General features: G+C 41.6%; 1 protein-coding gene across 3 annotated transcripts in view; it reads right to left on the reverse strand.

The window, feature by feature from the left end:
* The window catches only part of SLC66A2 (solute carrier family 66 member 2), a 64,069-nt gene extending 47,381 nt beyond the window's left edge, over nucleotides 1-16,688 (reverse strand). For 2 of the 3 annotated variants that reach the window (XM_085051724.1, XM_085051726.1), the window contains exons 1-4: nucleotides 16,570-16,688; nucleotides 15,877-16,233; nucleotides 6,640-6,773; nucleotides 2,364-2,417 (exon numbers count right to left, since the gene is read on the reverse strand). In XM_085051724.1, coding sequence (XP_084907850.1) covers nucleotides 2,364-2,417; nucleotides 6,640-6,773; nucleotides 15,877-16,079 — 391 coding nt within the window. In that variant the 5' untranslated portion in view covers nucleotides 16,080-16,233; nucleotides 16,570-16,688. The remainder of the gene's footprint in view (nucleotides 1-2,363; nucleotides 2,418-6,639; nucleotides 6,774-15,876; nucleotides 16,234-16,569) is intronic. The other variant, XM_085051725.1, reaches the window with a different exon arrangement.
* Nucleotides 16,689-17,391: the final 703 nt, after the last annotated feature.

A 17,391-nucleotide genomic window follows, 5' to 3' on the forward strand; every position in this document is an offset into this window, starting at 1 on the left:
GTGGTTTCTTGAAGCACTGACAATAAAACAAAGCTAAAAGCAATCCCAGGAGCTTAGCAGGAGTTCAGTTCCTATTCAGAGAGGCACCAAACAAATACCTCTGTATTTATCTAACAAGTTCACCTAAAATGTACTTGTAGCCCTACCTAAAATGTACTTTTTAAGATTAATTGTTCAACAGCTCTATAACAAAACAGCTTCCATAGATCATCTTCAATTACAAAAGTAATTTACTACATGACCAGAAAAAAATGTAATATTATTATTTTTGAAGCCTAAAAATATATTGAAGAACATTTTTTAAACCACTGAAATATCCAAAGGAAATTAAAAAAACAATTTGGTTTTTTTGAACAGAAGTTTCAATTAAAATTCATTAAAGGACATAATGAGAATGCACTAGCATAAGAAAGTATGGCAAATATTCCCCTCAGTTAATCTCTTAGTAAGCTTCCCCAGAACTGTAACAAAACACAGCACTGCAGGGCATAGCTCAGTTATGGCCTCTGTAAATTGAATATGGCATACGCTGTGACATAAAGCACTGTGCACCCCACTTTTTAAACCACCACCACGTACTTCTGTACGCACATAATACACAAACAGCTCAAAACATTTCTTATTTCTTTATAGCAGTGAGAATTGTCACATTTCGAACTAGCCCACCCAGTCTTTAAACTTCTGAGCAGTAGTGTAAGGCTGTCTTGTTCCCTACTGATAGTTCAATTTATCCCATTTTGCTAAGCAATTCCAAAACAAACACCAAGTAATACCTATTAACTAAATGTTTCAGACTTAGATCAGCAGGATTACCATGTGTGGTGCCTTACTCCACATCTTTTAAAACTATCAAACTACTAAAAATTACTTTTTAACCAAAAAGACAAGAAAAAAAATTTGATTGAAATAAGTAGAAGGTCACATTAAGTTACTTATTTCTGTTTAATTTTAACCACTTGAAGCTGACAACTGTTTCTAGCTCTGACCCTGTAAATAAAGTATTGCTGAAAACTAGTAAAAGACAACAGGAATACAGACACAGGAAGACAGAACTGCTTAAACATTACATTCCAATGGTTAGTGTTGCAAGCCAGTGAGAATGACCACACAAACTAAAGACAATCAGAAAAAAAACATAGTTTGATACCAAATCCAGTAAAAATAATGTTTGGAAAATACAAAAGGAAAAGGTGCTTTGCAAAAATACTGGTATCAGACCAAAAAAATTTAAATTTCCCAAATAATGGATTTTGCCCCTAAATCTGAAAAGGGAGTTCCATAAGATGAATCATTAAAAGAGAGTATATTTAACCTAAGCAAGGAATGGCCTCATGGCTTCAAGAAAGCACTCAGGTTAATACCATTCTTGGGTAGTGTTTCCCAGAGCTAACTCTAGTTTAATTAACTGTGTACTGAGAAATACAGAGACTCTCCTTTAGCTGCAGTAACATTCTTCTTTGGCCTGGATATTTCCAGTTGATCCTTCACTAACTGAAGAATTGAAATAGAGCACAACTGGTACCAATGGGAGATTCTGAAAAAGTTCAGCTAAAACCAGTCTAAAAGTTGACTCTGGAGAACTTCTCTATCTCTAGTCAATGTAATTTCTTTGATGCAACACCCTAACTAATTTAAAACAAAATCACAATTATTTGACTAAAACTGTCATTTCAAACTATTAAGGGTGCTAAAAATACCGCAAGGCTGGTTTGCACCTAATATTTCCTGATCATTAGGCAAATTAAACAACACAGATTCCAAGTCTGAAATTGGAAGACTGGAAGCTCTCACCTTGGGCATTACCAATTCCCAAAAAAACAATTTTTAGGCTGCTCTATAATAAGAAAGAGAGGAACATTCACAAGGATGCAGGCACTTTGCTTGAGTATCAAGTGTTGCGGGAAATTTCTTATCTAGTATTCTGAACATTGATGAAAGACACTTCTGTATCCTTCATGGTTTCCTCCAGTGTTAGAGCTGAAAGAGGACAACTGAACCTGAAGAGGTGGATCTCTGTATCATGTAATATTTTGCTTGTCCAGCTTGGGGAAGGAGTAAGGAAGATGTCCTTGAGACACACAATGCGGTCAATTCAAGTGCCTTCAAAGAACTTGTTTCTGAAATAGAGCTGAAAGAATCTTTTCCTCTATAAAAGTTAAAAGTGGGCATGTCAAAATTTAAAAAATAGAAATTTAAAAAAAAATCAGACATGAGGTTTTAGTATGTCAAGAAAAGGTAATGCAAACATTCTCTATAGAAATAATTATGCAATCATTTCCAAAAATTATCACAAAAAGTAGCAAATCATGAAATATGTAGTTAAGGGGACAACTTCATGCAGAATGGGTTTGTACAGTACATACCCAGATAGGATCTCTTGGGAGGTGCTTTGATTTCTTCATCCTTACTATCTGCAGCTACATAAAAAAGAGTTGAAGGGAACAAAAAAAAGAAAGACAAACAGACTTTTATGATTAAATGTAACTGTGGTTATTTGAGTTACAGTTTAGTCAGTTAGTACATTTGACTCATTAAAAAATAATAGCCAGACCACAACATGCCAGGGATTTCAGTCCCCGTGCTTTTTATAAGGCTCCCACCCCATGATGTTTAGATGGGATTGAGCAGTAGGAAGTCCCAGAACAGCCTCAGTGCACAACCCAACAGCAGTATAGCTATGAGGGGAAAATTAAGGCTTGAATACAATGAAACAGACAGCTTGATTTTACTTTAGACTATACAAACTCTAACTTTTTATGATCAGAGAAAACAAGCTGTTACCTCAGCAACAGGGGGTGTGTAGATATGTATGTATAAACAGCTGAGAAAATAGCTGCCTTGCCTCCGGTGGAAAATGCCGTTCAAAAACACTGTCAAAGCCCAACATCCAGAAGAAGAGAGCAGACCCCATCTGCAACCCTGCTGCATACTAAACTTTTTCACTCTAACCTTCCTCTGCCAGTTGAAAACCGTGTATTGCACAAGAGTGATTTCCAGCGCCAAAAACAAAGCTCTTCAAAGGATCAGAGTGCTATAATAAGATACAAGTTAGAAAGCAGATTAAATCAACCAGCAAAATTGGATGAATGACAAGAGGAAATAATCTTCATGTAAAAATACAGGAGCCCATGCTCTACCTGTGGAGCCTGGGCTGCACAACTAAGGAGATACGTCCAAGAGTCTGCTTTTAACAAATGCTGTCCACTGGTTTTCAGTATAGTTCATACATTCAGGAGGCTCAAAATCTGTCACAATGTCTTGGACATAACTAGAATTAAATCTTTGCTGGAGAGAGGTGGGAGGCTGATTTGGAGAAAGAAAAAGAAGGTTCTTCACAGTGTCTGTCTCTCCAAGAATATGAAGAGACTGCTCTGGCCCACCAACGTTCCCAAAAATACCCAGACGTTTTCAGCTGTCTGTATCTGTGACCATCTTGCTTCGGCCACCTCCTGGTTCTCAAGAGACATAGCACACGCACATTTTGCATTTCAATATTCAATTCTTTAGCATGGTAGCACCATCATGCCCCAGAAATACTACAATACTTCGAACAAAAACAACAACAAAATTAACAAGAACCCTGGCCCTTTCTGTACTGAGACAACAACGCAGCATATATATGGCTGCACAGGCACAACTTTAAAACTCGGGAACAAATATGGAAAGCTATTGTTACCACAACAATGGTACCAGGAGATCTGCATTAGAGCAGTTAAAATAAATACAGGATAAAAGATGAAGAGGTATCGTTCATGAGTGTTGATTTCACCTGCAGACTCCTTCATGTAGCTTTCAAAGCATTCATACACAAGGGGGAGAACTGTCGTATCACTGGAGGTTTTAAAACCAAATTGGGGGTATTTGTTATTTTCATATTTTGCCTGTTTTGGGTCCTGTCTTTTCCCAATTTGAACTGTTAAAAACAGGCTACAGAGTCCATGTTTAAAAAAAAAAAATAGAATAGTTGGATATATGAAGAGGACTTACTCTGTTTTAATCAGCATGTACTATGGGATAAAGTTTATATATCCAAAACAAAAATTCAGAGAAAGCAGCAATAGCACAAGAGGGGTTCCATCATTCTCAACCTACTTTCATTCTGCAATACTAAAAGGGAGAGAGAGGAAAATCCCATAATTCAGGCGTAACCAACAGAAGAGACAAAAATTAAGAAAACTCACAAAATATTTTTCACTTCTCAATATAGAGTCTGAAAAAAAATTATTAGGAAGTCTAGAGCATCTACATTTTTCATGTTGACAGTTACCCTGCAAATCAAAGTACAACCAATTTGACTGAATGGCTTTATATGTTCTGAACAGTTATTGATATTTTGGGTATTTTAAGCCAGTAACACCACAAAACAGGCTAAAGAATATAGAACAAGCTTGTCAGGATTTAAGAGATTGCTTCTTAATGCCTCAAGATAGGAAGCAGATTCCTTCTGAACTAGTTATTACTTAAGGGACCTTATTTGTGAGAAAAATACAAAGAAAAGAAAAAAGGCAACTCGCACATAACTCAAAACACACTGGTAAACATATACTTATGCCACTTGGAGGAAATATCACATTTAACGATAAAATAAGAAAACAGCAAACTCCCTTCCACTAAAATATTCTGTTCTTTCTAAATATTTTGCATTATTTTGCAAAAATATTCAAAGGGAGGACAGAACAGAAAAACGTTTAAAATGAAGACCAGCCGTATGAGAAATAATAAATTACTTTATCATACAGAAATGGGGATCTTCCCTCAGGATTCTGCAAGGTTAACCAAAAACAAGGACTTCAAACCTAGCTCTTCACTGCCCCAGTAAGCTATAAGGAAAGAAAGTAAGTATACAGATTTATCAGCCTGCCTATACCACCATAAAACTTTAGAGATTAGATTAAGTGTATGATTAGAAACACAGTCCTCACTTCTACTCATACTGTGCTTGAAACCTATCATTCTGCCCAGCTTGAACAGAGCTTTGCATGCATCTGTGTGTTTATTCTGAGCCATCAGAATGTCCAGAAGTTGTCCTTAATAAAAACTAATCCCAGGTAAGAAAAATATTCTAACTATTCTCGAGGTTTGTGGGAGGAGGCAAGCCTTTCAATAAAATTAAGATCCACAAGCAGGTAAAAATCAGTCTCTCTAGCAAATTCCGTAAGACAAACTGAGTTTCAGGAAAAAGGATCAAATAACACAATGCAACCTTAAAGAGTGTCTATAATCTGTCAAGGGAAGGACTGATTATCCGTTAGGAGGCTGTATGTCTTTCAGGAAGAGTTGCTTAAAGAATGCTACATACCAAACTGAAGAACCTCCCTTTTTTGTCCAAAGGTTACTGAGGGAGCCTTCAAGTGTGCATGTGTAAATGTGCCCAAGAACAACTTCCTCTCAGAAAGGGCAAACAAAGAAACCTCTCTGTCACTCCACAAAATGCTAGCACAAACAGTAGAGGAGGAAGAAACCATACATGCCCCTCCGAAATGCTTCCTGGATTTTAACTGCTGCTAAATCTGGCTGAAAGTACTTTTTAAGTCATTCATCCTGCCAGACTGACAACCCCTGTGAACACAGCAGCTTGTGTTTGGAAGCTGGAGTGCAGCTCCTCTTCCACATGAATTCACTTACCTGAATAGTTTCACACTACACTCCACAATGAGCAGGAATGGAAGTATCTTCCTTAGCTATTAGATAAATTACCCTACTGCACAGCCAGGAGCTGCTGCCTTCTAATGAAGGCTGTGGATATCTGGAATTGGATCAGACCCTCAATTATTAGGCAGTGTGGAAGAGAACAGATGGAGAGAATAAATTATACATCCTTAATAGCAAAACAACTGACAGAAAGCTGACAGTGTTAATGCTGTTCTTGTTGGTAATAAGGTGTAACATAAAATATTGTAAGTCAAAGTCAACACAGAGAAACAAAAAACTACCCCTTCCCCATTTCTCTTCTGCAGGGGAAAAGAGCAAGTACTTTGCACAAAGACCAAACATTTTATTAAATACAGAACAATGGTCTGACACAACTGAAATGATCAATGCCTAAAAACTAACAAAATTAACCAAAATAAAAAATACGGGGACATTCCCATAAAACCCCAACCAATCCCACATTAAAGCCCAAGGAAACGGTAGATAAAAAGATAGTTTCGCAACTATGATAACACAGCACCTGTTTTTTTGATAGTCAGTAACTCAAGTAAGTAGAAAATTATTACCTACCAAAGCAAATGTTTGCAATTGCAAAAAGATATTTCAGATAATAGTGCACGATCATAACTAAGAACTTGGTAAAATGTACAGCTGAAGAAAATAACTTATTCCAGCCAAGATCTTTTAAAAAATCCAGGCTAGCACAACAGCATAACAAACAGCTCTATATTCAGAGTGTGGTATGAAATATTAAGGAGAACTCAGATTTCTAGACTGAACCAAGACCTGTCTGAAATAAAATTTCGGTTGTACATTTTTATCTGGAAAACAAGCAGTTTCAAAAAAACAATTCAGAAGGTGCTGCAGTGGGGAGACAGGATTGCAATTAGGACAGAACTTTTGTACAAAGTTAGCATACTTTCAAAAATATTTATCCTGTAGAAACCATTTTCCTTCACTGACCTGAAACCATTTTTCTTCACTGACCTGCAAAAGAGCGGCGTTTCACATTTAGCTCATTTGACACACGAACTTCAGTGCACAGTTTCAGCATCAGCAACATTGTAATGATCATGATAATGCTCTGCCACAAAAGAGGGGATTCAAAATGCCTTCCAAACCTACAAAAAACCCAAAAAAACAACGGAACATATGTAAAACATCTAAGCACCTGGAAGAGGAAATGCTATCAGTAACAGGTATGAAAGGCTGAGGAAGTCAAAGTCACCAGACAAACCTAGTTGCACATAGAGTAGCTCAGAGCAGGAGTATCTGAGAACCTTATTTTGACATTCCAGTGAACTGACCCTAGAGATGCTGAAACAAGAAGCTTAAGTCTTTGCTTCAAAAGCCAGCAGCAAGCCTATTCTTTTCAAAGAAGCAGCACATTCATTAAGCAGTAAGCCAGTACAGAGAGACCAGAGAGTTATGCCACATTAACACCAGTTATATGTGCTCTCCACACATACACTCCAGAGATTTCAAATGGGCTTCCATGCAAAACTTCCCTCTCTCAATTTTTCATTTTTAAATGAAATCATAGAAACAAAAGAACTTGCCTTATAAAGAAATAAATACCCACGGACCTGTCTAGACATCTGAGTGGAAAGGCCAGGTCTGCAGAACACACCAATTACTTCACCAATTTTTGTCTTATTTGGACCAAGACTGGGAGAAGTAAGGAAGTACAGATGATGTGTGATGGGAGCTTCTGAGCACTTCCTTCACACAGCAGGGAAGGTGAACTTGGATTGTGGCCAGTCTTGACTGAAAAGCTTACTCGTAAGTGATTGCACAAGATTCTGTCACAGGAAAAGGAGAACCCTTCAGTGTAGATCAGTGATGCTCCAAAGCTCCTCTTCCTACACTACTTGATTAAAGCTCAACAGTCCCCACCACACACTCACTAAGTGCATTAGGGGTAAGCGTGGAAGCTTTTCACACGCAGCCCTCGAAGTATATTGCATTTACAACAGGAAGGTTACACACACATCACAGTGAGCTGCTTCTCTGTGCTCAGTTCTGCCAGGTTTTAAGCCTTGAAGACAGCAATGTTGAGGAAGTGATTTGGTCAGAACATATTGCTGGGCTCCCAAGCTCCCTTGCCTGCACCCTGAGGCACACAGGCTTTCTACATTTTCCAACAGCATAGTTACTAAGGTCAATCTTTGACCATATCATGCTGACTGAGTCCCAAGCCTTACAGGCATGGCAATTATTGCCCTCTTCTTGACAGTTCCTGTTTTATAGCACCCTGGCAAAATATAATTTGTTATGCTTGGGCTACTTTCACAGCAGAGCTCCATGCTAGTAAAAACCAGCTAGGTTCACCATCATGGTCCCACACGACTGCATTTCCACTGCAGCCATTTCACCAGAGAAGTATTTTTTGTTACGAGTCAACTAATAAGGAACAGGAGAGAAACTGGAAAATCCTTGACTAGCTTCCTTGGAAATTGTCCTGTGCAGAAGAGCCAAGCAGCCCACATCAGTAAAAACGGCCAAGTACTTCCTGCCTAATGGGACAGCTGAGGAAAAGTACAATGCCTTGAGCCTCCACACCACTGCCAGAAGGCCCACAAGTAACTCCTGCAGGAATAGCAGCTCTGTGCACCTTAGTCCCCCACTTCTTTCCACTATCAATGGAGCCACTGTAACAAATTTGGAGGACATTATGCAGAAGGAAATAAAGAACACAGCTGGTAAGCATAATCATAGGCAGTGTGTGCTCTGGATAAGGCTTTCACTGCGCTAGTCAAAAATGCAAAGGAAAAGAACAAAAGTTAGGCCTAGCGTATGCCCCAGGCTCATGATTCCAGAGCTCATTCAGCCTGTGCTGCTGACTGTGGCCAAGTTCCCCATATCTACTGGAATTCAATACTATTACATTTGTTTCTTACTCAGAGAATAAGAAAAAATATGAGAAAGACTTACTGAGAATTACAGAGTAGTTAAGTATAAACCAGTTTACATGAGGTTTAGAAAAACCACCTCCAATTACAAACATATCTGCATGTCAAAATACAGTAATGCATTTAAGAGGGGCTGAGCTAGCAGCACAAATTAGAAGCTATTATGACAGTAAATCCAGCCACAGGTCGCTGCAAGGTTAGTTTCTCCTTGTTAATGAGATTATTGGCCATTCATTAATGGGTGCCTCACAAAAGTACTGCTTGCAGTATAAATATCCACTCACTACAAACACAAATAAGCATAGCCACCTGCTGTCTGGTCATAACAATTTGTCATGAGATTCAAGCACTGCTGCAGACCCTCTCCCCTTAAATACTACGCGGTGGGGGGAAGTAAAACAAAACTCAAACACACAAGAGAGTTAAATGGAAATTTAAAAATTCTTATGGGAACTTCAAACAATGCACACCACCTGTAGGGTTTTTCACAACCATCCAGTCAAAGACAACAAAGGTTATACAACAAAACATACTCATGTGAAATGTACCTCCCCAAACACCAATCCCCAATATGAGTCTCGCAGGCAACACAACCCTCTAAACTAGGTCACATATACAGGAAAACAAACAGCTGCCATGGAGACCAACAGGCAGAGCAAACTACACCACATGGATTATACCACACTACCTGGACAGCAAGACGGAAGGGAATACCAGTGTCAAGGACCACTGTTGGGTTCTTGAAGCTGTAAAAGTAAAGTCAGAACACTCATTTTGCTCAGGATCATGGACACAAACACCACTGCGAGCTGCTTACCCTACTTTGCATTGATATCAGGGCCTGCCAAAGCAACACTAATGCAGTTTAAGTTTAAGACTCCTCAGGCCAGCTTGAGCCAGGAACACTGAGGGATTTAAGCCCTGAAGGGAGACCGTGCTATTCCATGTTCTGTTTCCTTTCTGCCTTGCAGAAACTGAGCCAGAGCCAGGAGAGGAGGAACATTAAAGTAATGAAAGCACCTTATGAGAGAAAGATGAAGAGCCTTCAGATACTAGAACAGGCTTGTGGAAAACAACATCTTTGAAGCCCTGGGGATGAGGGGTCACCACCATTATTCTGCATTTTCACCTCATAAGTACAATGTTGTGTAAAAAAGTGAACAGTGACACAGTATTCAAGGAACTCAAACTTCATATATCAGACTACAAAGAGACAAAGAGCTTTTCCACTGTTTACCTCATTTGTAGAAACAAAAGAACTCTTTATTTCCTGTACTAGTAAAATACGCAAATAAAAGGAGGGAGTGGTTTACACTGTATTAATGTTTCCACAGCCTTCAAATTACTAATGCAAGTTCAGGGTGATGAAGACAAAAGAAGCGCACATTCAAGCCAGAGCAGGGACTGACTAGTCTTTGAGAAGATAAGCAATTCCATTAGTACAATTAATTTCTGTTGCAATAATCCTGCTATTCCAGTCCTGGGCCTACTTGAAACAGCAAATGCCAATTGTGAAAAAGAAGCCTAAGCTAGACCAAACATAAAAGGTTTGCTTATTGCTTTTCCTAAGACATCTTTGAAAAGAAACTGACTGCAGTTGGTGCAGCCAGATCACCATCACCTTGATCACTCTGTTTTCTCCTACACTCCTGGATGCTGTTCCAGCTTTCATCCGCTGGCTGCTATAGATTTTTTCAGCTCTTTGGGAAGTTATACATTCTAGGCAACATGGAAAGCACACAGGATACAACGCACACCACCAGGATCACAAAAGACAACCCAGGAAAGCAGCATGGCAGCTCTCCTGAAAGTCATGCCTTGCAATTACAGAATTTAACCTGTAGGTTTTAAGAAGGAAGAAGAAGAAACAGACTGATTTTGCAACAGGATCTTTTGATACGAAGTTCATCTTGACATGTAAGCTCCCAAGACTTCATGAAACATCCCAAACCAAGCTCCTCACTTGGGCATAGAAAATTGTACTTTACTTTCTGCACAAAAGATTAGTACATTTTATCCCTGCTCTCTGGCACTTATAAAAAGGAGGAGGAATTGCATAACACTTTTGCTCTCAATATCTGAGCAAGATTCCACCAGCAGGCCATATGTAAGGCAACCTTTCAAAGCTGTAGTCACTCTGTCAGCTTGATTTATAGCACCATCCCACGTTCCACACATGGTAAAACCTGGCAAGATCCATTTTAGTAACAGAAGCCTCAGAAGCACAAGTTTCTCTTTCTCATAGAAAGTCCTTCAAACAGACATCACTGCTCCACTTCTGGAAGCCAGAGCAACACCAGACAGCAGGGGCCCAGTCCATGAGCGGTAGGTGTTACAGGGTAAAAAATATATAGGTATCTACCCCTGACAAGAGTAAGTTCACCATTTCTCTGTTAATTACCTCCAGCTGCATACTTGAGTCTCTACACCTCCATTCCTCAACAGGGAGCTTATTCCATTGACTCCAGCACAGAGGGCTCCCAGTTCTATTGATATTGCTGTTTTAAGAAGACTTTTTGTTTCAGGTCAGCTGATGTGGAATGTGTTACCTTTGCTCAAAAATAACACACTCCATAGTCTCCATCCTTTCCCTGGCTGTCAGAACTTGTTCTCACAGTTTGTCTTAAGGCAACTATTTTCTGAGAACAACTCCAAAACTGGATGATTTTATTTTCTGTTGTTTGGATTTCTGCGGCACTGCTGTATGAGTTTTAGGGCAGCATCCAACAGAATTGGAGCTCAAAACCTTTGGAAAGAACACTGCCTTCTTGGAAAATATACCAACTATATTATATAATGACATCCATTTTACAAAATGCAAAACTGAAAAAAAAAGTCAAAAAACTTCTGGGGTTCACTGGGAACATAAGTACTTTTGGCTGCACTTAGTCAAGATACAAATAAAAATGTCTACTTCTGATTTCTAAGAAATCTATAGTTCCTTTTCCTCTAACTACTTATTCTGGTTTTAATGTTAGAAGAAACTGTAATTTATCTCATCATAAGCTCTGTTTTGAAAAAGGATGGGTGAAGAGAGAGAGGGGGAAGAGAAGGAGAACTCACAAGTAAGTTTTTCTGCATCCTCCACCCCCAACTGGTTACACAACTCTCACCCGCCTTCTCATTCCTGTTCTCGATCATGACAATGCAAAGCTACTCAGCTGGCAGCCTGCAGGCAACACCAACCCAGAAGATGTGTGCACCTTGGTCACAACTGAGTTCTGGTGCCACAGGGCACTCTGAAGCCATCCCACAACTTCAAAACAGCCTAGGACAGCTTAAACAGGTAATTAATCACCTCAAAGCTCAGGGTATCCCTTGAGGAAGAAAACATAGCTAACTCAAGAATTTATAATAAGACATAAGGCACAAGCTATCAAAAATGATAATTAAGTGTTTAATTAAAAATGTAGAGGGAAGAAAATGGCTATGAGATTTTTTCTGGAGCAGGCCATACACTTTCATATGCAGCAGAATTACAAAGGCCTGGGGCTCTGCACTGCCTTTTGATCCCTACCCACAGTGAAGACCTTCCCTAGGCTGAGCAGTCCAGAGAAACAATGACCTGTGCGGCTGGAGAAGAAAGGAGAAGCAGTACTGACAATGGCAGGACTGAACCAAGGAGCAGCTGATGCAATCATAAATCATATCGAGCAGCTACACTGGCACCCCAAAATAAATATTGCTTTGACGTGTTAGATAAAACTGTAACAATAGATAACTACTAAAAATAAAGTTAACTTGGTATCAAATCTAGTACAGCACAAAATCTGTTTTTCACGCTGGTAAACAGAGACTCACTTCCATGATGTTGTGAGCACAAACTACTTACTTTTCAATTTTATTTTTTTTAAGAATCCTCTTTAGAAGGGCAAAATACTCAAACTTGGCCAAAGTTCTAGTTTCTTTTTCCTAAACAAAAGCCATACATGCATAAACCAAGTGAAGTAGAATCATGCCCACTGCTATCCCTACCCAGTCTTCATTCTTGAAGACCAATCCCTTTCCAATGTTTTTACATAAGGTTCTGGCACATAACTCATTGCTGGAACACAGCAAGGCCAAACACAGACAACTGAAAGCAGAAATATCTCTTTAAATATGACATTTTGAGACACTGTGTGAAAGAGAAGCATGAAAAATTGATACCATGTTACTGCCATCACTAGCAAACAAAGTTCTTTGGGCACACCCTGATATTAAGTGATTAGATGCAAGAAAGACAAGGAGGAGAAGCGTTGCACTGAGCCCTCTTGACTTTAAAAGATGGCTTACCATTGGAGACAGTCTAATTGGAGAAACAGAATTTGTGAAAAAAGGTAACTGGCAACAGGATTGTTATCCTTGATCTCAGTAGTACTTTGTTCATTGGCTACTGTCACAGTGCAGTCCACCAGCTGAAATTTTATTGACACACAAAACATACCAAGAATAGGAAGCAAATGTTCTATTTGGAGGGGAGACGAAACGTCAAACTTAACCCACTGCAAAACCAGACATTTTAATAAGAAAGGACAGACTCCAAAATAAAGATCTACAGTTATAGGAGCCTGTGGAATCTGTCATCCCACAAAGACAATGTGAGGGAATTGCCTTCATAGCTGAGGCAAACAAAGTATAGTAAAGCCACAGGAGAAAGGTGGGAGGTCTGGGTCTGTTATGAGTGACAGAAATACAGAAAGACCAGAACTACTCAAGAGCAAAAATATAGAGGAAACATGGCATAAAAGGCAGAACAGTCTGTCCTTGTGAGCCTCAAATTCAATACACGAAATTTCAGGGAAAACCTGGAAGTAACAACAGAAACAAATTATAGAAATGTCTTTGAAGTTAAAAACAAAACAAACTAGCAAAAAACAATAGAAACACCAACCGTCCTAGGAAATAACTAAGTCCTGAAAAGCAACACTATTAAAACGTCAACGTTTTTAAGACCTAACAAGTTAAGAACTTATTTTTGGATCAGGGTGGAGGGGAAGTCAGGAAAAAAATTACTCTGGCCCAAATCATGTGCTTAATAACCAGGGATAACTAAGAGAAACCAAATGAAACCAGTAGCTATCTAGCAGTAAAGTCTTCAGAAGAGAGACTTGGATTAAGGCTGGATTTGCTAAAGGGAATGAGATGTCAACTGGTACTTGGGGAAAAAAAATATATACAGACAAAATTACTTGTTGGATCAGTTCTGTCCCAGCACCAGAATGGATTAAATTATTTAATAAATATAAAACAAAATAAACAAAAACCTTTCAATTCCCTCCAAAGAATATTACATACACAATAAAAATAATTCCGCTGTTTATGTCATTATCGACAGCATTGCATCCCAGATAACTCGTCAGCCATAGGTGACATTAACCAATTTAATGAAAAAACTAAATTGCCAAGATGCTCTGTGGGTGCATTTTAACCATGTTCACAGAAATCATAGGCTCTTGCTCTACGATTTTCCTTTAATCATCCATATGACCACGGATAACATCCACCATCAATGTTATTTTCATAACTTACTGGTGCTTTTAACTACCAGGGATGCCTAATATTTTAAGTAGACAAGCAAAATATTCTCTCCAAGGGAACACTGAATTATCATTATGCAAGTATTCTTTCGTCTTTTAGTTCAGCAGAACTAGAAAGAGACAATTCATTGCAAGTACAGACAGACAGGTTTCTGCAGGCTCCTGCCTGCAATATTTCCCCAAAGAGTGCCTGTACCACTGGCCAGCAGCAAGCCTTGCACTACTCCTGCAGCCGGACACACCTGTAGACGTGCTGTGGGAAGCCATTCCATGCCAAGCTCCAAGGTGACCAGAGCCTGCACAGTGCTTATACGTGTCAAGGAGTGACACTATTAAGTGTCTTAAATGCTCACAGTAAAAAAATTATATAATCCTATCAGTGTATCTGCATTCTCTCTCTTTTGAAGAGTTGACAAATCTTTTCACATTGGTATACATTGTAACTTTTCATTACTTGCGTTATTTATACTTTCGCACATCTCTTAACCAGATGTACTTAAAATCAACTCAAAGATCTTTCAGTTCTTCCATAGTCTTCTCACTTAACAGATGCACCCACCTGTGTTACCTAGAAACTGCCAACATCTCGATTCAGGTGTAAGTCATTTGTATATTTTGATTACCTCCAGTAAAACAAAAAATTAGGCTATTTCCCTTTCTCAAACTGTCAGCTCAGACTTTCCACTTCTCCTCTCCCTGACAGTTCCTCTACTTCCCTTCTGCTCTCTACTTTCTCCATACACTTCTCCCCAGGAAAACACAGTTCCAGTGCAACAAGTAGCTCTGATCTAGTGATGACTCCTCAGTTTGATCACCAGTTTGTGGTGTCAAGAAAGTGTCTCCTGTTTTGCCACTCCAGCACAGAGTTTATACATTACATTATGCTGTAGCAGAATCCAGGAAGCCATTATACAGAGGAGGTTTCTGTAAAAAGAGACTGGAAACTAACAAAAGGATGTAGCCTGTTACCTATCAGTTCTTTAGGGATTACAAAGCATTATTTTGTAGTCAAAATCCAATCACAGAATAACTGTCCTTAGTTGCAGTAATTGCTCAGACCATTAATCTTTGGCTTCCGAAGTACATTCTCAGTGGTGTACCATCTATATAATTAGAAGTAACGAGCAAGATGTTAATAACACTGATTCACAGAAATCCTGCCCCAATAGCATTTTCTCTCTCCAGCAGCACAAGACCTAAATATGGAAACAAACTTGCTCTTAAGTATTGAAAGTAGTGTTGAAAGCCAAAGAGATTTGCTTTTGAAAGGCAGCATCTTTTGCCTGCTTATCCAAGAATGAGTACTTTCATCTGTAGTTGCGCATGAAGATCTACAAGTGAATCCCCTCTGAAGCCAGGTGGCATCCCGGGAAAACACAAGAACATACGGCAAGTGTTCCAGTGACGTTAATGCCAACTACACACTAGAATAAGTGTGTGGGACTGAGGCTTTCACTCTCAGAATGGAGCTAGAGGGGCAAGAGAAATGTAAAATATAGACAGCAAGAAGAAAGACTTGACTTAGCATAAACCTCTTTACCAACAAGTTAAAAAGTTTCATCTTGGAAATCAGAGCACTGATAATCAGATCTGGCAAGGGGAACAGACCATGCTCCCGAGCCCAGCTCATTCTACTTAAAATAGACACACACTGATGGAAAGACGGCATTTAGATCTTCAAGAGAAGGGAAGATGTATGTAAAACATCAATTCCACAAATATTCCAATCAGAGCTTTACAGTTAGCAAGCAAGCAAGAACCTTTAGAACTGAGCAGGAACACAGCTAACTTACCAAAAAAGTATCCGCAGAATGTTTGCGACCAGCAACACCAGGCAGACGTAGGTGGAGAAGCCCTCCGCGTTCTGGGTCCGCCGAATGTCCCGGTACTGAGGGATGTAGGGCACGACGCCGCCGAACACCATGGCCCCCGCGGCGCCCCAGGACACCAGCTGCTGCATGGGCACCAGCAGCCACTCCAGGCCGCCCGGCTCCATGCCGGGGGCGCGCGGGGAGGCGCTCAGGCTGAGTGATGCCCTCAGGCTCAGGGTGCCCCGCCGCAGCTCTCCGGCCGGGGCCGGCTCTAGCCGCGGGCGGGCTCCTGGCCGGGATGCGGCACCACGGCTGCGCCCATTCCCGCGGGACCCGGACCTGGGGAAAGGGACGGGGCGTGAGCCTGGCTCTGCCGAGGGCTGCTCCGGCCGCTGCCTGGCGGCCGCCGAGGAGCCCAGACCACCGCCCTACTGCGGGCGGGTCGGGGTCGCTCCAGCCCGGCGCTCCACAGGGGAAGCCCGGCCCCGGCACGGGGGCCGCGCCACTCCATCGCTGAGGAGAGCGGCCAGCGGCCGGGCAGGGCGCGGACACGCGGCGCCGCTGCCGCCCCTCCCGCCCGGCCGCCGGATCGTGTCTTCGAGGGGGCTTCTCTGCCTCCCTCGCCCGCCCGCGCTCTCCCGGCCCCGCGGACACGCACGGCCGCCCGCCCCGCACCTGCCCCCCGAGCTCCGGCCGCCGCCGCCTCCATCCCCCGGCGCTGCTCTACGCGCGGGCAGCGCCGGCCGGGGGGGCCCGTGACGCACCGCGAGCGGCCGCGCCTCTGCCAATGAGCGCGGGGGCCGCCCCTTCCTGCGGCGGGGGCGGTGGTGGCGGGCGCGGCACCGTGCCCGCGCCCGGGCCCGTTCCTGTTGCTCCCTTTCTACCTGGATGCCGCTCGCCGGTGGTGCCTGGACACGGCAGGCGGCTCGGCCCCGTCCCCCGGCAAAGACGCCGGGCGCACCTGGGAGCCCTCCCCTCCGCGGGCTGCCCTGAGCTGCCGCCCCGGGTCCTGGTCCCCAGGAGTTAGGAAAAATTCCGTCACGCCTCGTGAACATGGGGGAATGGCTTTAAACTGAAAGGGAGTAGATTTGGATTAGATATTAGGAAGAAATTATGTACCGTGAGGATGGTGAGGCACTGGAACAGGTTGCCTGGAGAAGCTGTTAATGTCCCATCCTTGGAAGTGTTTAAGGCTAGGCTAGATGGGACTTTAGGCAGTCTGGTCTAGTGAAAGGTGTCCATGGCAGGGAGGTTGGAACTAGATGGTCTTTAAGGTCTCTTCCATTCCAAATCGTTCAGAATTGAAGTGGCTGGGGAGGGAAATTGTGCATCTTCTGCCCAAAATAACCAAGGAGTCTGTACTGCTGCTTGCATTGGGCCAGCAGAGAACAAGTGTTGCACACAGATGATGTGAGGAGAATGACGGTATGGACACTGCATCCACCTCCTTCAGCCATTCTAGAAAGGACGGATCATCCACTGTGCATCCAAGTGGTT

This window comes from Lichenostomus cassidix, chromosome 2 (genome assembly GCF_008360975.1).
Source record: "Lichenostomus cassidix isolate B80296 chromosome 2, HeHo_3.0, whole genome shotgun sequence".
In the NCBI taxonomy this organism is placed as follows: domain Eukaryota; kingdom Metazoa; phylum Chordata; class Aves; order Passeriformes; family Meliphagidae; genus Lichenostomus; species Lichenostomus cassidix.